At 41.0% G+C, this 21391-nt stretch overlaps 1 protein-coding gene and 1 long non-coding RNA gene across 3 annotated transcripts in view; one reads left to right on the forward strand and one right to left on the reverse strand.

Annotated features, from left to right (window-relative positions):
- Positions 1-372: 372 nt before the first annotated feature.
- On the reverse strand, positions 373-16650 carry LOC119019153. The gene is made up of 4 exons (XR_005074948.1): positions 16560-16650; positions 10799-10944; positions 5017-5048; positions 373-1218 (listed from the first exon to the last, which is right to left on the reverse strand). It is a non-coding gene; the product is annotated as an uncharacterized LOC119019153 (long non-coding RNA).
- LOC119019151 (dmX-like protein 1) overlaps positions 15906-21391 on the forward strand; it is a 56273-nt gene continuing 50787 nt past the window's right edge. For both annotated transcript variants that reach the window (XM_037097475.1, XM_037097476.1), the window contains exons 1-3: positions 15906-16254; positions 18820-19059; positions 20967-21092. In XM_037097475.1, the coding sequence (XP_036953370.1) occupies positions 18973-19059; positions 20967-21092 (213 nt within the window). In that variant the 5' untranslated portion in view covers positions 15906-16254; positions 18820-18972. The remainder of the gene's footprint in view (positions 16255-18819; positions 19060-20966; positions 21093-21391) is intronic.

A 21391-nucleotide genomic window follows, 5' to 3' on the forward strand; every position in this document is an offset into this window, starting at 1 on the left:
AATGTGTACAAGAAGGCTCACACCGTGTATTGATTTATATATTTGTTAGCACCCACTCTTCTACCCACGTACACTGTGACATGCAGTACATCAGATCCTTTTTACTCATGAAGGTTAAAGTAGCAGCACCACAAATACTCCGTTACAAGTGAAATCCACGGAGTCACAAGCTAACCTCATGAATGTACTCAAGTATTATCAGCTAAATGTGCTTAGTAAAAGTGAAGTGCTCAATATAAAAAGTGGTGCTTTTATTGTTTTATAACTATAAATGCTGCTGCTTTCAAGTTTCAAGCGCTTTATTGTCAAATTCACGATCATACACTGCACAACATATAGAGGAAGTCTAAGATGTCCAGATGTTCCAGAGCAAATCTTTAAAAATAGATTAAATAAATGGAACAGAGATAAAATAAAGCTGTAAAATAGAAAGTGAATCTACAAATGGACAAATATGTGAATACTAAAAGATACATAACTATACATATACGTCAAACAAATAAACAATACAATAAAGAGGGTATGTGAAAAATCAAACAGAGAAACAGTGAGACAATGTAGCCAATAATGAGCTCCATGAAAATGGGACAATGTAACTAATTCATAATTATATGACATCAGGTGAAATCTTCCGTAATCACTGGATCACTGGAGTGAACAAACCCCTTATCGTCTCTGTTTAGCCTTCAGGCAGCAGAGGTAAGAGTCTGTTGTTGGGGCTGCTGCTGACTAAACATGCACCATGTTTTATCAGGTCATTACATGGCGTGTGTGTAACATCGGAATCAGAAAAAGTAGCCAGAAGCCGCTCACTGTGAACTAACTGCAGTAGAATGTAATGTTAGAGAAGTAAAGTACGAGGCACTCGAGTAATGTTCCCATTTGGAGGTGTGCTTAAAGTATAATTTCACCCACAGCTGAAAATTTCGCCATCATCTACTCGGAAAATGCTCAGGAAAATGCTTCGAAACAAATAACAAAACTTGCAGACAGCCGGTTGTTCGTAGTCCAAGCCTGCTGGAGTCGCAGGAGTTCTGTCGTGCCTTTATACCATATATATGTGATGTAGGTGATTGGGTGTCCAATCGAAAGCCTGCTGAGATGTGTGTTATAGTTGGATCGAAGCTGAAGGACGGAGCATTGTTTCTTAAAACTGCCACCGCTGCTGCTGCTGCTGCTGGTGGTGCTGCTGCCAGAGTCTTAATGGCTGCTGCTCACCTGTGGAAGGAACAGAGCCTATTTACAGTGGTAACTGCTTTTGTGCTGTTTGCAGGCCAATCACCAAATCTATCTGCCACCTCTCCTCTTAGTACTTTAATGGGCACTGCAGCCTGTTTATTTTCCCCAAAGGTTGTGAAGTGGAGGAGAGTAAACATGTAGTTACATCTGAAATTTGTGGCTAACATACTGCTGATTGTTAAAGCGTTCCATATGTGGCTTCTGGGACCTCGGCAGCTGTGTCTGCATTCAAAGCGTGGATTGTATTCTGCTATTACTGTCATCTCAGAATTGATATTCACTCATGGAGCATGTCGGAAACAGACAGGAAAGTGGGGATTATGAGGATCTAGTGTATGACTGGTAAACAGCTACAGGCTTGGAAGTGATACTGTTGGGTTTTGGAAACACTGTCAGATTCAATTGGCTGTACGATGAGTCTGCAGGACTTGGAGGACTCTGATAGGGACCATAATGTTATATTAAAGTGGAAGCATTGCTATTTTTGTAAGGTGTTTAGTCCAGTACAGCCACAGTAAGGTGGTAAGTAAATAAAAACAAAACAAAAACGGAAGTATGGGAGCAAAATTTAAAGCAAAACTAGTGTTTGTGTCCGTTCACTGTGAATGGGATCGGACCAATTTATCAACAGAAGAGTTTTTGGATTGGATTGGACAGCTGCACAGTTAATAAAATCCATCTGTCGAGATTTAATGTGTCACAAGCTATACGAGTATTTATTAGTAGAAGAAGACAAAGAGGAGGAAGGAGAAGACGAAGAAGAAGAAAAAACGAGATGCGATGAACTACCACAATCGCAGGATGCTAACAAGAATAACTAAAATGAAGTGCTTCTGTCCGAGGAGTTAATTGTGAAATATGAACCGATTTTTTTTTTTTATTCTGTGGGGATTAATGAAGTATACGTTGTGACTGCTGCAAGTTTATTCATCACTGCAATTCTCTCGAGAAGCATATCATTTAAGAAACAGTTCAGTTCTCTCAGGAGGGGAATGTAATATTCTATAAAAGTCTCAAAGCATCCCGTACTGTAGATGTTTAGAGGAATTGCCATCTTAATGTGCTGTTTGTGGTACATTACCAAGCTCCCCGAGTCACTGTGATGGATTGAAAAGTATGTAAATGAATACAATTAGATTGTATGGCTCATAAGCGTCACGCATCAGCAAAGGATACATTTGTTTGAAAACGTGGAGCCCAAAATGATTAAGATGAGCAGCGTGACAACCTGCACCGAGCGCATGAAAATTAAGTGTTCAGTTAGATATGTTGCCCAGTAGTCTACAAAGATGTCCCAAGCACTTAGACGCTAGGGCTTCATCAAACACTATTAGAACTGATCTAATAAATAAACTGAAGGAAGTGTAGGATGATAATTCAGACCAAGAATTGCAGTGATTAATTGTGTACTAACAGGATCGCAAGTCCGACTGATTAAAGAACTATTGTATTACACTGAGCCAAACCAGATTCAATGAACTACATTTAACTGGCAAAAGACATTTTTGCTTAAACATGTAATTATTAAATGCATGTTGATTGCACATTGTAACCGCTATAGATTATTGACACCATCAGCATTTCAGATTGGTTCCCCATAACTCTCACTTTCACTGCACTCTCTTGTCAGCCACCGGGCACGAAATCTCCTCAGAAAATGAAGGCTAATTGGGAATTCAGTCAGACTGACAGCCTGGTACCATTTTTATCTGCGTTCACATCTTAATTATGGACTGAATAACTGAGAAAATACCCATGTTTGCAATAATACCAATTGGAAACACACAGGGGGGGTGGAAGGTGCATGATTCCACTGTAGAGGGAAACGTGCGAATGAGTAGTTGTACATGTAAAACAGCCTGTTAGAATGGCACTCAAACATTTTCTGGCATGCCCTCCATTTAGAGTGCAAAATCATTTACTCACCCCAATGCTAGGGGAAGCTACTGACAATAGAAAAGTTTAATTTAACCCCCAGTTTAACAAGCTGCGGCCTGTTGATGCCACCCACTTCTGCACAAAGCTGCAGAAAACTAAGGAAATGCTGGCATATACACACCGGGTATTCCTCTGTGTATATCCAGTGATACAAGTATGTTAGTGCGTTCATGTTTACCCGTCGCATATGTCAACTCCTCTGTGTGAGGTAACTGTCAGAGAATCTACATCAAGAGATCCTGGATAATGGAATGTCAGTTGCGACATAAAGACAAGACAAGTAAAAAAAAAAAAAAAGAAAGAAATCTGAGATACTGTTCCCCCTGAGCAGCCGAATAATGATCATTAGATGCCTGGCAGTTTTCTGAAGCAGGGAGATGTCACTCACACATGCATTGATACGCATGTGGCACAGTTTAATGCTCTTGTATATTCACAAGCAAGTGCAGTTTTGCGATGTATCATATGAAAAAAACCCTGAAGAGAGTGACAGTGAGGTGCCCTAGTTATGAATTCAGTGATGTAAAGATGCCTCACCCACACAAACACACATATATACAGTATACATACATACTGATGCGCACATACACACAGGGTCTTGGTGCTTTCGCTTTATGATAATCAGAGGACAACAGTTCAGAAATACAGGTTAAGAATCACCCAGTGTCACAGGAGGAGCATCCACGTTTTTTAGCGCCATCCAACTGGCAAGCAACGCTTTCACACCATTTTAATTGGTCTCCAAGAAAATTCTACTTGAGTGAACCTTTTTTTTTTCTTTTTTTTTTACTGCAGCACTACCCGCTCGAGCAGAGAGTGCTGGTGGCAAAAGGTTTTTGAGTAACTGATTTGTATTCAGAGATGATTGATTGCTGTTAAATTTCTACACAGTGATGCAAACATCAGCTCCTTAGCGCTATTTTCACCTCAAAACATTGTCGGGAGAAGTCAACACGTAGGCAACAACTGAAGTGTGTGTTTGTGTGTGTACGTGTGTGTGTGTGTGTGTGTGTGTGTGTGTACTTTTAACAGTCCTTGAGATGTTTCCTTGTCATTCATTATAGTTAACCTGCTGCTGGCATTCATGCTGTTATAATGCCGCACACTGACAGTGTCCTTCTTTATTTGACTATCAGGTGTGACGTCATCTGTGAGCCCCGCTCTGAATGTGCTGTAATATGAAAATATGATGTGATAAAGCAGGTTTCGACTGCGCTCTCCCCCCAGTGCAAAAACTGTATTCCTATCCTGCCTCCAATATACAGTCAACAGTTGGCAAATATATTAAAAGCCTTATTGAAATTGGCTCCGGGTAAAGCCAGAAGCATCTATGTCAGCATCCTGAGTGTGTGTGTGCGTGTGTATGCGTGTGTATGCGTGTGTGTGCGGTGTGTGTGCATGTATGTGTGTGTGTGTGTGTGTGTGTGTATTTGACCTGTAATAGCAAAGTGATGTAAAGCATGGCTGAGTAAGATACAGTAAGCCAAGTACTGGAAGACAGACCATGCACACACACACACACACACACACACACACACACACACACACACACGAGAGAGTAATGCCTGGCCTCGCCCCAGCCAGTTTCAGTTTCCTCTGTGCACCCAGGTTTGCATGAAAGCCATGAATAAGTCAACATTTCTGCATGATAGGTCTGTAACTAGGAGTGACAGTTAGAGAGCACAGTCCTTAGAATCTCAGATGGGACTCAGCGTGTGTGCGCATGTCTGTGTGTGTGTGTGTGTGTGTGTGTGTGTGTTTGTGTGTGTTTGGGTTTTAGCGAGTGGGGGCTGAGTGCTTGTGCATGTGACGCTGTGTCCTCCCCATTCCCTCATCTACCTCATAAATGGACGTCATGCTGCTGATGAGGCCTGAAAGACAGAGGAGGAAGGTTGTTGACGTCAGTTTCAAATGGAGCCGTAAAGTGGAGGAGGGGATACCTCAGAGGGTTCAGGCAAACAAACTGGGTCATCACACAAACACAAAGTCATACTTCTGGGTTTATTTGACTGTATCTGTCACAAAATATAGTAAAGTTGAGGTTCACTTCCCTTTTGTGTCTTCATATGACGTAAGTGAGGAACTTCGGTCGGGTGATAACAAGTCATACATAAGAGGAGGGAAATCCCTGTGAGCCCTTAGAATATTTAATGAGTATTATATGCTCACAAGGTCACAAATAAACCATTATGGTTTAATATTGTTGTTCAGTTGTTTTAATTTAGGGATTTTGGACAAGAATGGACCAATGTCGTATTTCACTGAGAGACACTTCCTCCTTTTAAAGATACAGTATGATATGTATCATTTCTGCCTTAAAATGTTATAAACCAACTAAAACGTTTGTTGTTTATTTTGTTGCGTTGCACACTAACATTATGCCAGATGGTTCCAACAATATTCAAACCCACAGAAATCCATGATCTTGTTCAAGATATTGGTGTGTTCCCTCGGGTCACCTGTCGCTATAACCTCCTCCCACAATCCCACACTGCACCCTCTTTTGTTTTGTTTTGATTCAGAGACCCCCAGCAGCAGAAAGTATATACTGTGCATTTAACCATTCCCAAAAATATGTTAAATAAATTATTGGCACAGTAATTTAGTCAATAATATGTTTCTATCTTGTGTCACAGTTCATCAAGAAACAACCCAAACACAGACACAAAGGCAGGCAGGCAGGCTGAACAACAAAAAATGAGCTTTATGATGAGCTGATATCCAAAGTCCAACAATCCAGCACCCGAAAAGGTAAACAACAAAAGGCAGGATGAAGAGTCGGAAGAGAAATACAAAACTAGATAGAAATCAGAAGCCACGGATAACAAAGCGGTAACACAGAGGACACACGAGGACCGGGGAAGAGGCAAAGGAAGACAAGAGACGCAGGAGACACAAAACAAAAACAAATGAACCAATGAAGAGTAAAGGAAGAACACAGACTGACAGTACAAACACAAGGGCAAATGAAACACAGACGCACACAGAAGAAGAGCGGGGAAACAGAAAAAGACAGGTAGTGAAAGTCAGCATGACACACGAGGATACACTTTCAACATGAAGTAGGAAATCAACCAAAATAAAACCTGGGACCATGACATCTTACCTACAACGTGCATGTCTAGAGCACCATCGGCCAAGGCTTGACAGTCTCCTTTAATTCAATGAAGCCTAATCCAATATTGAGTATAACATATTTAAATCTGCTTGATCCGGATTTTTGTTTGGCTCTGCATCCAATCAGTAGTCACATAAGCCCCCAGAAAATGCTTGTTTTTTTTTTCATCGAGAGCCATCCGTACTAATATGAGAAACTGCCCAATCTTACAATGTAAAAGTAAGTTAGAAAAAAAGTTTCTGCATCTGCCCCTTTATCCAGATTCACATGAAAACTCAATGGGGTCTCGTCTGGACCAAGACCTAATCTCAATCCAAGTTTCATGCAACTCTGCCCCGTAGTTTTAGTGCAATCTTTCTGACAAACAAACCAACAAAACATATTCTGAAGGTGTTTTTTTGGTTAAAAGTTAGTGTGACAACATGATTAATTGCTCCGTCTACATCAGGGGTCTCAAACTCAATTTACCTGGGGGCCACTGGAGGCAGAGTCTGGGTGAGGCTGGGCCGCATCAGGTTTTCCACAAGAAAAGCTCTGATAAAAACATTCCAATGTTCTCAAATGTCTTTATTTTTATTTTTAACACAAAATAAGATGAAAAAAATAAACAAATGAAGAATTAATAAGAAAATAAATAAATCAATCAGTAATAAATAAATAAAATGTCGTATTCGTAAAATGTCATGTCTTATGACATGAAGAAAATGTTTTATGTCATATTAAAATTTTGATATATGGTGTCATATTTAATATATAAATATATATATATTATAATAATAACAATAATAATAATAATAATAATAATAATAATAATAATAATAATAATAATAATAATAATAATAATGGGGCGGCTGTAGCTCAGTGGGTAGAGCAGGTCGACTAGTGATCGAAAGGTTGCTAGTTCAAATCCCAGCTCCGGGCAAGGCTGAGCTGCATGTCAAAGTGTCCTTGAGCAAGATACTGAACCCCACATTGCTCATCAGTGAGGGCCCTGCGATGAGCTGGCGACTTATCCAGGGAGTACCCTGCCCTCGCCCTGAGACAAAAGCTGGGATTGGCTCCAGCAGCAACACGCCGCGACCCCTTGGAAAGGGATAAGCGGTTACAGACAATGACATGACATGACATAATAATAATATGTATAAAATAATAATAATAATAATAATAATAATAATAATAATAATAATAATAATACAGCAGATATAGAAGACTTAAGAAACATATAGTTGCTGACTAGAGAAATCTAATTATTATTATTCAGATTCAAATGTCTGTATTAACAGTTCTTTAACCTTTAACTTTCTGAACAACAATGGAACATGTTCACTGTCGCGTTGACGTTTCAGTTTCAGTGTTTAGCCGACACACGGAGAACGTCATTTCTGCAATGTGTGTTATTTCCGCCGGCGCCAGATCGGCTTGGGGTCCTGCGCTTGCATATGACGTCAAGCACGGCACAGTTCGTGATTGGTTGAAGGTCAGAAACCATGGAAACACGAAGTGTTTGTGGTGCCCAACAATGTTGAATATAGTTTAACATTAAATTAAATAAATCAAAAGTTATTAATAAAGTTCGGCTCGTGGCTAGCATGGAGCTAGCGCTAACAATAGAGGGCGATACGTTTCTTTCCGTTAGGATTATCAACTAGTTTATTTACGGCCCGGCCTCGTTCCTCTACCAACAACGAACAATGGAGACACAGAGAAGACATTTGTTGGAACTGGAACTGATCGACATTTTTATTGTAAATATTGAGACGAGAACTAAAGAGGAGACGAGTGGCGACGTTATTGTTGTGGAAGGAATACGGCCGGCAAATCGGGATTCCGGAAATGAGGTAACTCTAGCGGACCAATCAGAGCGATGCGGTCTCCGTGAGCTCTCTGTTGTTTGGGGAGGTGCTCGTAAGCTGACGGAGAGAGGGTCGGAGAGGGTACGCTATGACGCAGAGGGCTCTGCGTCGTTGCATACCGACGGATACAGAGAAGCATAAATCAGGACAGCATTCATATCAAACCCGCGGGCCGCACTAACATTAAACTTTCATATGAAGGCGGGGGCCACAAACTATCGTCCTGCGGGCCGCAGTTGGCCCGCGGGCCGCGAGCTTGAGACCCCTGGTCTACATGAACAAACAGCATATTTGTGTGCCCGCCATGGAAGTGTACCCCTGCTTACCATTCAACTGCATATCAGGTGTTGAGTGGAATTGATTTTATGAGGAAATGATGCTGCCGAGCACAGTACAGCTCGGAAGAACTACAACGTGCATACAAAGTGGAAGCAGATGTTCCCCTGACATTGCATATTATTATTCCCATCTTCATCCCAGCCCACGTTGATCCAGATCCAAAACCAGGTCCAGATTCGACCCCGGTGTCCCTCCCAGAGCTCCGGCTTTAACTCCACCTGGGCAGAATGGATGGGGGTAGCAGCTGATTTAATAACACGCAGACACAGTCCCTACTGAATAAGTCATCCAGCCTCTTGTTACACACCCATAGTGCTCATCTATTTTTCAGTCCGGGGCAATTCTCTGTCTTTCCCTCTCACTCCTATTCTGCCTATGCCTGTCTGTCTGTCTGTCTGTCTGTCTGTCTGCCTATCTTGTGAATTATCGCTGCGCACTGGTTATTTGGATGGCTGCTCCATATTAGAGAGGGAATCATTTGTTGAAATTGGACTTTAACCTTGGAAAAACCACAGCGTTTTGCGTTTACTGTAGGCTCGATGACAGCTGCGTGACTCCGCTCACTGAGGATGACTGTCAAAACAATCTGCTTCCCGTTTATCGCCACTTGATTTATGGGCGGTTTGTATTCCGTTTCATCCGCATCGGCGCAGTCGGGACATTTAGACACATAATATTGGGCACCTTTTTTTTTTTTCTTTCACGGTGTCATTGGAGAATTAATGGCAATTATGATCAAGCCCCCTGCGTTCCTCCACAGACAGATCTCGGCTTTGAACTGCTAAATGATTGATGGGTGAGATGAAAGTGAATGTAGGTCGCCGTGGGTGAGGGTCGACTGGAGCGGTATAAATCAGACTGGGATAATAACCAGATATCATTGAGGATAATGGCCAAACCAGAACCATTACAGGTGTATTCAACAGCCATAGCTCAACAATCTGTCATAGTCACTGAACGCTGGAATGCACATTTCACTGCGAACAGATAACTAGATGTAGAAAATATGGAGAGTTTAGTGTTAAAACATGATGTGCCTCTTGATTTGAGGTCAGCCGGAGTGAATTGTATCTAACAGCACGCTACCCACCTCACGTGTGGATCATTCGTACGCCCGACATTTCAAATCCCTTTCCCACCTCGTTTATTTGGACATCTCTTTCTGTATGTGTGAGTCTAGTTTCTTGTGACAGCAGAGAAGATATCCCTTAGCACGTGTTTTCATCTGCGGCATCTCGACACTGTGTCTGATTTGTTTTCAGATGTATGTTGTTTGAGAGGAGACGTGGTTTCTGGACATTCGCTCTGTGATATCTCTTTAAAATCATGTAAAAATATTCTCGTCTCCTCATTAAGCAAGTTCACTCCAAATGTCCTCAGACAGGAGGAAAGAAGTCAGACAAAGCCCGATGCCAGAAAAGCATCAGATGATGAAGAGATCTGCGCTCAAACAGAGTCGGAACGCGTCTCGGCAAATCCTGCTCGAATTCATGCGAGCCACGGAGCAATCGGAGTGCTGAAAACAAGGAGCTCTGCAGTGAAGTACAACTTTGTGGGTCTGATAAGTTTGAATTTCAGATTTCAGTTGGATACTGACATGCTGAACCATCATGCAAGGAGACTGAAGCACCGTTCAGAAGGTGAATCAAAGGTGCACTAGGGAAGACATTTTGAAAGATCTTCATCGACTGATTTTTCTTATGTCTTGACCAGCTAAATAAACAAACTCTCTTTGTTTTACTGATTGAATAGACTGATTTAACAAACTGCCCTTAAAGGGCAACACATTCTCATACTGTTTTGCTTTGTTTGTAGTCGGCGGACCCGCCACCTTTTCTAGCTTCAAGCAGTGTTCTGGGGACCTTGTTTTCCTCTGGTGACAGCTTGTTTACTCAGTTCTGCAAAAACAGATATTTCCATTTCGTATTAGTACAAAATATTACAATTCTGAGTCCAAATTTCTTTCTCCAAAACTACATAGTGCCCCTTTAAGTGAACAAAGTCTGAATCTGTTTCAGCAGCTGCTATCGTGCTTTGCTAAGTCGGCTGAAAGACGTCACCGTAAATTCGCCTGACACAGAACATAAAGACATCAAATTATCACCTCTGTTGCTCAATTTAGTCAACACCCATACATTATTCCATTACAGTTCATTGTTGTGTGTCTCATGAATAATTTGCGATGACATAACATCTATATTGCATTACCGCTTGCCCCAGATTTTTGCTGTATTTTTGACACACATTAGGGCTGCGCTCTCAGACTCACTCACAACACAGACAGTCCTCTCCTCTCTCGCTAAGAACTCACCAGAGATACTCTCCTGAAAGAGTTCGGTTCAATCTGCAGTCTGTCTGCGTGTGTGGAGGCAGCGGCGGGCGCATTGTATCTCTGTTGCAATCTCGAGATCAGCTGCAGACTCAACAAAAGGTTGGGACCCCTGAGTTCTCCTGAATCTGTGAGGGGAAAAATGACAGAGGGAAATTGAGAGTGACGCGGGGCTATGAAAAGAGCAAAAAAAAGAGGAGACAAATAAACGGCTAAGAAAAGAGCGAAGACTGGGGAACAGATGGGGAGCAAAAAGATGTGAAAATCATAAAGGCAGAGTCACACAAGAAGAAAGAGAGGAGGGGTGAGGGGAGCGAAAGCTGGCGCAGAGAGTAAGAAAGAGGAGAAAGTTGTTGTCAGCAGAGAGAGGCCGGGCAGGTGATGGAAGGATAATGGCAGAGGGAGGAGCGTGTTTGACCTCTGCTGACCTCTCCGGGCTTCGAGGGAAGAGTTTGAAGGAAATGGGCTCAGCACCAATCCTAATGTGATGGGAAATCCTGCCGTCTGCCCGCTAACCCCTCTTCCTCCTACAGTAATGTCTGTTCCCATCGCTTTCAGAGTCACCTCTGCAGGACGAGGCTGTGACACCAGCACACAGGAGACACACTCATGCGATGACGTACACATGTGCACGCAACCCATACACACACACACACACACACACACACAGGCGCGCAGATGGATGATGTACGCAGGCCTTCACACGCGCTGACAGCCAAAAAACACTCGCGTACGAACACACCTCCAGTTGACTCAACAAACGTTCGCAGCCAAGGACGCTTTGACTCAGGTCACCACGTTACGCAGAAATGTGGGACAGTGTTGAAATCATAGTACAGAGGAGGGAAGAGCTGGTGGATTACAAACACGGAAAGTCTGCCAGAGATGGCACCAACAAAAACAGTATTATCGTGCAGAGCGGTGCAGCTGGTTCGGTTTACTGACTGCAAACAAAGCCCATTATCCCCTCTCAATGCAGTTTTACACATACACCAAAAATGAAAGCTTATCATTTGACGAGTGTTTAAAGGATACACATAATTACCCCGAGATGAGAGTGTTTATCATTTTGTGATCACTGAAGCCAAATGCTAAACGACGAGTCTCTTCAAAAGAACCCTTTGTTTTATTTGCCATTATGCTTCATTACTGATGGTTACGCATGTCCCCCTCTGTAAGAAACAGTTCAGAAACTTGCGGGTTTTTTTTTTTTTTTTCCTCCGGTGGAAAAGCTGCCTCGCTTCAGCCCCCCACCACCACCACCACCACCAGCAGCAGCCATGAAACATCAAAGCGCGGCCACACTGAAACTTCAAGCCCATTTTGGCATTGCCCTCCTACCTCCAGATCCAGTAATTACAGCTCATACAAGACATCAACATTATTACTCGTCAAACCACAGTATAATAATACCACAAAACACTTCAAAGAGACAACTCACATTTCAAGGGGAAAATAAAAACTCATGGATTATGCATTAGGAAGGACTGATTCAACCTTCCAGAGCCGCTGGGGCTCGGTTCATGTTATCTGGAGCGAAACCTAAACTTAATAATCAACATCTACGTTGGTCTAATTTGAATATAAATTTTACATGATTGTTAAAACTGAGCAGGCTAGTGGTTTGGGCTTTTTTTTTTTTTTTTTTTTTTTATGTTAACAGCCTGTATTTTGCATTGAAATGCAATCCTTATTTCACATGTAACAACAGGATTATGCCGCAGCCAAGTGTGAGTTTAGCGTTGAAGTTAAATTGCAACGCCTTGAAGGATAAGACAGCCTCGCCACACTCAATTGTTTTTATATGTTTCAACACTGCCCTCTTGTGTCTTGTACGTCAGAATTCTGTTATTTCAATTTTACCCTTTTTTAGAAAAAATCTTGTATTCTCCCACTTAGATAGAATTATAATAAATTCTTCACGCCAAAAACCACAAAGCTCAAGAAAATTAAGAGCAATTTATTCACTTTTTTCCCTACTCCCCCTTTTAAAGAGATAAAAGATGGACTTTAACAATTCATTGGAAAATGTGTCACAGCAGCAGAAAGACAAGAACACAGGCATAGATGAGTAAAACTAGAATCCCAGGGGTGCCCAAGCTTTTTTTCTTTTTCCAGCTGACCAAAACCAAATCTGAATAGTGGGTCATGGGCAAACATAACGTAATGTATTAGATTATATTGTTATGATGATCCAAATCCCTTAATTGACTGACTTACCACACAAAGTGTCACTCAGAATAGGGAAAATGATTAATAATAGGGCTCTTGATACATTGTTATACCTCACAAAAAACAAAACAACATAAACACTGATTTCTGTTATCATTTTCCAGATAGCAGTCGAACAGAAGTCGAACTTTATGGTGAAGCATAAAAGGTATTAAATACTACACACTCAAATTGTTTGAGACAAAAATAGTCACACAAAAAATATAAAGAAATTGCACTTGAACAAAATCATACCTGAGGGAATGGAAACAAGTGGTGGGTGTAGTGTCTCGTATCGGCAACAGCAGTGTTAGCAGCATGAAGTAGAGTAACTGTACTTGTAGTAGCAGAAGCAGGATGTGTAAAATTGGAGTAAAAGGCTAAAACGATGTGCACCCTAAACTCCAGCAACAAACCATTACATCAGCTACTTGGATTACGTCCACAGTCTATTTATACAGTTATTATTTTAAAACAGTGCTGACATTTCGTGCCCATTTTCTCCAGATTAACAGTTCTGCAGGTTGTTTTTAGGGATGCTGCCAAATAAATCTTGGACCGAGCACAGAGACGATGAGATATTTTTAGGACCTCTTCTATCTTCTAGCTCTCTGCCTCTAACACTGAAATTCTGACTTAGCCTGAGAGAACATGATGCCCACTATAACTGAAAACTATTCACACAAGGTACCACTTTTAGTCAGTAAGTCGGTATCAGTCTGAGATATCTTGTAGACCGTGTTGTGACACAGGAGGGTTCTTCAACACATAACTAACCTAGACTCAAGTTTCAAATAGCAGGGTGTATAACTGAGTGTTTTTTCTTCTTCTTCTTTCTCTTTAGTGTCTTAAGAAGCTGCTGCTGGCAGAGAACTACACACGCAAAAACTCAGAGAATTCAATATCACACTGAACAGCAATATCCCTCAAACACTGCGGAGTTTGCCTATGAAAGTATTCTCTTTACTTCAGACGACGTTGCTCAAAGTCAAACCCAGCGATGGAAAACTGAGATTGGAAAGCAAAATAAGGTGACATTGTTTTGCTAAGGTGTGTGTGCGTGCCTATTTGTGCATGCACACAAATGTTATTTTTATGTTTTTTTCTTTGCATCTAATGCACGTAAATGTAACCTTCAGCGATTCGATGGTCATGAGTGTGTGTGTGTGTGTGTGTGTGTGTGTCAAAACTGACAGGCCATGTAATATTTAGCAGAGTTATACTATGGAGCTACATCTTTAATAATGCTGTGACCTACTTCCTGACTGGGGAGTCAACAGTTTCATCATCACCACTCTGCAACTGCCACGACAATAAATGTCGCCAACCTCCCCTAATGTTACTGACATGTCAGCCATTTTAATTATTCATGGGCAGTGTCTGTCCCATTTAACTCCACATGCATAAATTGACTTTGAAGGCTCCAAAAAACCCCCATCGCCATTCACTCGCCCATTCAACAGTGCTTAGTCCAGAGTGTGCAGGTAGAAATCAAGATGCGAGCTGCTGGCTTCACATGATATTGAGGATATATGAGATTAGGTATGACGTTGTGTTAGAAGTGTCAGTGTTATGTTGTGTTATTCTGTGTTCCTTAAATGTCATGTTGCAATGAATGAGTCTGAATGTTATTATTGGCCAAAATGCTGATATTGCGAAATGTTTACACAAGCTTAAATATATGTTGAATAGAGGAAGTGTGCTCCGGAATAAGAAATAATATTACATCAGATCAGAAGTGCAGCAGTGATGATCCAGCTCATCCATTTGCACCGGTCAAAGGAAACTGGAATCTGGTGTATTGAGCAAGAGTGACACCCTGTGGTTATTTAGGCTTAATGTGGGGTCTTTAAAGAACAGGTCATTTGAAGATACACTCAAATTAAACGTCACACCGATTGACTAGACGTTGTGGAGTAAAACTTGACACCATTAGAAAAGTTGAAAAGACAGATTCAGTGACCTCAGTTCAGCAATGACTTATATTTCTGGGAATTAAGACTGACACAGAAACACGTAAGGCGAACCTGTTGACACAATGTACACATGAGAAATTCACACACAGAAATCGCCCCAATCCATGAATATGGAGGCCAATAAGAAAATTAACATGTAAACTTGAAAATTAAGATGTAAATTTCCAATTGCATTGCAATTTTCCCACATTTGTATGTGTTTTATGAGTGAAAATTCAAATTAAGAAACACTATTTCAATTTGCGTCAGCATTTTCACATAGTGGCACGGGCGCAATGCAAAAAGCTGTTTGACAATTAATCTTAATCAGAACATTGTCCACCACAGAGCAGCCTCTGAGTCTATGTGAATAAAATGTAAAACAGCTTTTCCACAGTCATTTTAACATAACCATACAAGAATGGGAAAATGCTCATGTATAATTTATGAATTGCATCACTTTTATTTTCACTCAGATAACACATACATATGTACACAACTATAATTCTACTGTGGAATTACATTTCATAATACAAGTTTACGTCATTATTTTAATAAAGTCCTCTATAGACTTCCGTATAGAAATCGGTAAAACACAACTGTCTGCATTTTAGCAGATAGTCAGGCTTATTCTTGCAGTGTGTTATGCATGAATGCAGCTTTGGGAACGGTATTTAGTGTACAGTGTTTTGTTATGACTATTGGACATGGTACACCTGACCGTAGATAGCCAAGTCAGTCCATGCATCTCCACAGATCTGACTATACTAAGCTCACAGATGCTGGCACATCATTTTGACTCCTGTGCACAGGTTGAATGACGACTACGTCTGTATGTGGGCAGGGCAGGTCGCACAAAACTGTCCTGCCGCCCTGCTGTCAAAACGCAACTACAAGGACCACAATGCATTGCAGCGAAACAGTCACTATCATGACACATCTTCAACATAAGGAAAAGCTTCCTCCTTGGAAGCGTTTTATTTGCTAACCTTGGGGAGAGGTTGGCTCCTTCTTATGGTTAGCATTTTGAGAAGTGATTAAAAGGCTCCTGATATTGGCAAGCTGACACTGTCGGGCGCTGAATGTGTGACACAAGTGATCTAACAGCTAGCTTTCTGGCTCAGGCGCTCGCTAAAAGACAGCTTCCCAAGCTAGTAGGCGCTAACGCTAGCTAACTGTGGAGACCGTATCCGTAATATTTAACGTCGGAGAGCTACATTCATCAAAGACAGCCATTGAAAGCAGTGACCGGTGTCCGTTTTTCACCACAAAGTAAGTAGCTAATGACTTTCTCTGACGCTTGGATGTGTTACGTTGCTTGTTGTGTAAACTGCAGACGGCTAGCTAAACTTGACAGCTAAGTTAGCGTCTGATTCGAGGACTGGGAAACGGGCAGCTAATGTATGAAGTGTTTGATCAAAATCTTTTGAGACACGTATTCAGTTACAAGCGGGATTTATCTGAGCGGGGTGACACACTGTTGGTCATATGTGGTGACATTTTCTGCCTTAATGTGCTGGCGTGTGAAGCGATATCACGTGAGGTGCCACAGCACAGGAAACAAAACGGTAACTCACATTTTCTCCAGTCATAAGGCAGTTTAACGCTGCTGCTGCTGCGATTATTCTATGAATGTTTGGGTCAAACTTTGACATTTAAGAGTTTTCAGGCACAACGTTATCCCGTGCCGCAAGTTGTGTACTTTGTGCCTGAGCAAAAATGAGATGTATCTAAATCAGCAGTACTTTTAAACTGGCAATATGGATTTAATTTTTTGTGTGCATTCAGTTTTCTTATATCGACCCTACCTGTGCCTGCAGCAAAGGTTAGTGTAACTAAACAGGCAAGACAAATTGACACACAAGTGTCACCTAGCAGGTTTTAGTGTTGTAGTGAGGTGTAAGCCCATACTGTGGTGACCCACTTGGCTTACTCACACCTGCTCTGCACTCTTTTTTTTTTTTTTTAATAATGGCCCTTTTATATCCATTGGACTTGATTGACTGCCAGCATACAGAGGTGGAACACTGCCGACACTGTATTCAGGCATTTCTGTTGTTACCCACCCATAACCTGTCCTATCCTTTACTTCAGTATCCTCAGTGGAAGTTGTGATACATTTATTGAACCAGTCGCGCTGCTGTTTACATACAATTTTTAATTTTCCACCATTTTGTGTACATCTCACTCATTGTAAATGCACGTCTGATGCATTCATATCTTACTGATGGCAAACACTTTCACAAATGTTAGGTGAAGTGTCACAGGCTAAATAAAATGACAGCTTAGGTAGTCTGAGGTATCACTGTTTGGTGGAGATACAAGACGCTTCCAAAAAGGCACAGCAAAAACATCAGACAGGTTAGACCACATTGGCTATGTGTCTTTTAAATGTTACAAGTGCGTCAGAAAATGGCCACAGGAATTATCTCCTATGCTAGAACAAACATTAAAGGCACACAATCCAGTACCTGTCAGTCGTGAACACACCAGGTGCAGTAAGCGATTCTGTAGAAAGATAGATAATTGTTGCGTCTTAGTCCAAGGTCATCAAATATAGATGCTTTGGGTTGGTAAGCCACCAGCCAATACATTTTTTTTAAATTTGATTTTATTTTTGCATTTTTTGTTTTAGCCTCAACTCAGGACAGCTAGGAGAGTCAGACAGGAAAAGGGGGTCAAGGGAGTGAAAGAGAGGGAAAGATGTGCAGCAGTGGGCCACGTTTTGGCATCAAATCTGAGCCAGACATGGCGTACGTATTGTGAGCTATCGCAGCACCCCAGATACTCGGTAATTGACGACCTGGTATTTTGGTGACCTGGGACTGAGACTCAACAGTCAACTATCTTTCTCCAGAATCGCTGACACCTGCAAACCTCTTCAACAGATCAAAAATAATGAGCACAAGTGAAAATGCAGGCAGAGGGCAGACACTGCAACGCGGTCATATGTCAAGATTGAGAGAAATTATTTTTGTATCAGTCTAAACATTGTTTTTTTTTTTAGGTCGTAATACACTTTTAACTCACGACTTGACTAGATTTCTCTCACTATGACAGTCATACACTTGTCTCCATATTAATAGACTGTTTCACTTCTGCATTGGTGACAATAATTTCCCCCCTTTTAGCTGCACAGAGCACAGAAGCTGATGCACTACTGCTCGAAAGTCTTGTCCTCCAGAGATAATGTGACACTGGACTTTCATGACATCAGCTAATACAGCATCACCTTGATTGTCTTATTTCCCATTTGTTCAATGCCCCCTGAAAGCTCTCTTCCCATATTACACCTGTGTTTTCTACCCATCCTAGTACACATTGCAGTTCCTTTGCTTGCTAATTAGTTTGTAAATAAGCTTATTGCATTTATTTTGCACTAAAGAGCTCTAGATGATAAACTCTAAAACAACTGATGCACTAAATGAATGGCATCGATTTTAACATGGGCCACCAGGATCAAATGTGCTTTGATGCGATAGGCCTTTTGCAGCTGTGGGCATGCTTAATAGGTTTAATGCTTTTTGTAGTGAGTCCTCTGACAGTACTACTAGTGTGTGCTTGGGGATCATGGTCCCATTGTGAGACTAATATGCAGCTTTGAACTCCTGCAGAAAAGGTTTGAGGACACTTGATGCCCTATATGCACAATATGCTTCAGCATAAACAATGCACAAATCATATATTTCCTCCATTATAATATTTCATATGCTCAGTGTTAAATCAATTTGCAGTCAATATCCACAAGTCAGTAATGTGCTTTAGGCTTGATGCTTACTGAGCCAAAACATTCTCTGTTTACATCACTATTTTTTATCTCTCTCTCTTCCTATTAAGAGTAAGTCTGTGGAGACACTGAAGTGAAATTACAGACTACAGATGAAGATGAATGCATCCTTCCCATGGTTTCCTATGAATCTCACCTGGAGGGGGAAGGTGTTGTGAGAAAGGAGAGAGGAGGCAGAAGCACAAGGCGACTATAAACCAGTCATGAATCTCCATCAGGTCCTCACAGGGGCCGTCAACCCTGGAGACAATTGTTTCTCTGTAGGCAGCGTCAACAATGTGCCATTCACGGTAAGATATTTCAAGCTCTGGAAAAATTTCCCTCCCAGCTATTTAGGACTCTTCTTCTTTTCTGTTGAGTTGCTTTTAAATGGAAAGGTAGAAAGCAGAGCCAGAGTACAGTATGGAAAAAGCAGCGATTCTATGAATGTGTTGCAAAGGGTAATGTTACCGTATGGGCTAAGAACTAAGTCTAGTGGTTAAGTGGTTTTGTATGTCAGGTATTTTTAAGCCTTGAATACTAGTTTCAAGTACTGCTCTGTACTGAGAAAATTGAGTAAGGGACATGCATTTACCACAGTCAATATGCTTTACAACTTTACTAACATTTTACACTGTCGTAAGACGTAATAGTTTCGTAATACTTTCTGATTAAAAAGTTCAACAAACAGGACGCCTTGACAGCTCTGTTGATGGAGCGTGTGCAATATGTGAACAGGCTTGTTCTCGCTGCAGCAGCCTAGAATTCAAGTCTGTCCATCCAATCTGTCCATAATGATGATGATGATGATAAAAATGATAATAATAATGGTAATAATGATGATAATAATAAAAATGGGGCAAATTTCCTATAACAAAAACATATTACTGCCCCAAAAGTCTTACTCTCATGACTTCTAATTACATTTTACTCAAACTTGTTTTTTAATTGACTAGCTCAAAATGTCATTGTTGAATATCCTGTGCTTCTGTCTGGTCCAGGTTGTATCAGTATGATAAATAAAATTGGTAGTATGATTTGTTGTCTTAAAAACAGCTTTACGTGTAAGTGTATAATTTGCAACAATCATTGAATTCACAAGGTTTTTTTCTCTGGAAAGTTTAAATTAGTTAAAGTGGAAACAGACACCTTTTCTCACCTAGTATTTCCAAATGCTTTTGTTGTTTGCGTCGCTGTTGTAATTGTTTTCCTCACAGACCTAAATAAAAAACACAGGACAAAATATGACTTTATTCAATTATTTAGTCGAGAAATGGATCACCAGTTAACCTTCATTTTCCTGGGTGACCACTGGTTGGTGGCAGACAAAATTGTATTGTCCAAGGTTTAATGGGAACCAAAGTAAACGCTGATTGTTTCAAGTTTCTGTATCCATTATCTTGTGCAATCAACATTTAATTCATGATGATACGTTGAAGCATAAAACCTGTCAATTACTATGTTCAGTTTTCAATGATAATCAGACAGAAAATATTGCCACATTATTAATATCAGTTATCTAGCCAAAGTTTTCCCAGCCCTCATGCCCCATGCCAAAAATGTTCACAGCCATGATATTGAATGGACCAATGCATTTGCCAATATGAAATTCATGTTATATGTTACTTACTTAATTCCTTTTGATGGATATAAGACCAAAATGAGCTCTCTCCATCATTCTAACACACAGGGAGGTTGGCTTTGTCAAATGTGTAATCACATCAATGCAAGATTAAATGTTCATTAGACTCTAACTAATTTCATAATTTAGGGCCCAGCTAATCATTCAAAAGCCCCCTCTACTTCTGGAAGCCCGTGTTTATCTTTTAGGACTGTGCTGCATATCTGACATACGAAAAAAATATCACTGACTGCTCATGCATTGTGATCTCACAGCAAACTCAGCCAGATACTACTCCCTTGCTATGCGAAGAATGGATCAATAGGAGAACTATTTCTGTCCATCTGTCCTCTTGTGAAGGAGACACAGTCACCGTGAATCACAGCTCATGTGGAGATCTCCTTCTGAGAGCCACAGAAATAGAGCACAGGAGTCTAATCTTATCCACTTGTACTGCAGAACTGTCATATGGTGGCATATTTGATGCAGTGACACTGACTCCAGGACAAGTGCACCTCAAGTAACCCTTCATGCAATTCTCTCCAGGCAGATTTGAGTGTCACCTTCATCTCTTTCTGTCTCTCTGTCTCTCGATAGGCCTACGCGTCAGGGTGTGACGTGGTGATTTTGGGCAGTGACTTTGAGCGACTGCAGATCATCCCAGGGGCCAAACATGGAAACATTCAGGTCGGCTGTGTCGACTGCTCACTGCAGGGTGGACAGGTAAGACTAATGGAAAGATGTTTTGTTATGTTGGGTCCTAACGTTGATGTGCAAACCAGGATGTTGTTCAAATAGCATACCATTTTGTTGAGTAAAAACACTGCAGTTTAATTAATAATGCAGTCTATTAATTACAGGCCCATAATCCCATTTTATGAATTAACAGAGTTCAAACTGCGAAAAAGAGAGGCCTTTTGCTCTGTACAACAACATGTCGCACTTTTCTCCTTCCTATTTCTTCACTAGATTTTACTGACTGCACAATTGGGGTTGGTAAAATGTGTGGTAGGTAAGCTCAT

Source organism: Acanthopagrus latus, chromosome 5 (assembly GCF_904848185.1).
Source record: "Acanthopagrus latus isolate v.2019 chromosome 5, fAcaLat1.1, whole genome shotgun sequence".
NCBI lineage: Eukaryota > Metazoa > Chordata > Actinopteri > Spariformes > Sparidae > Acanthopagrus > Acanthopagrus latus.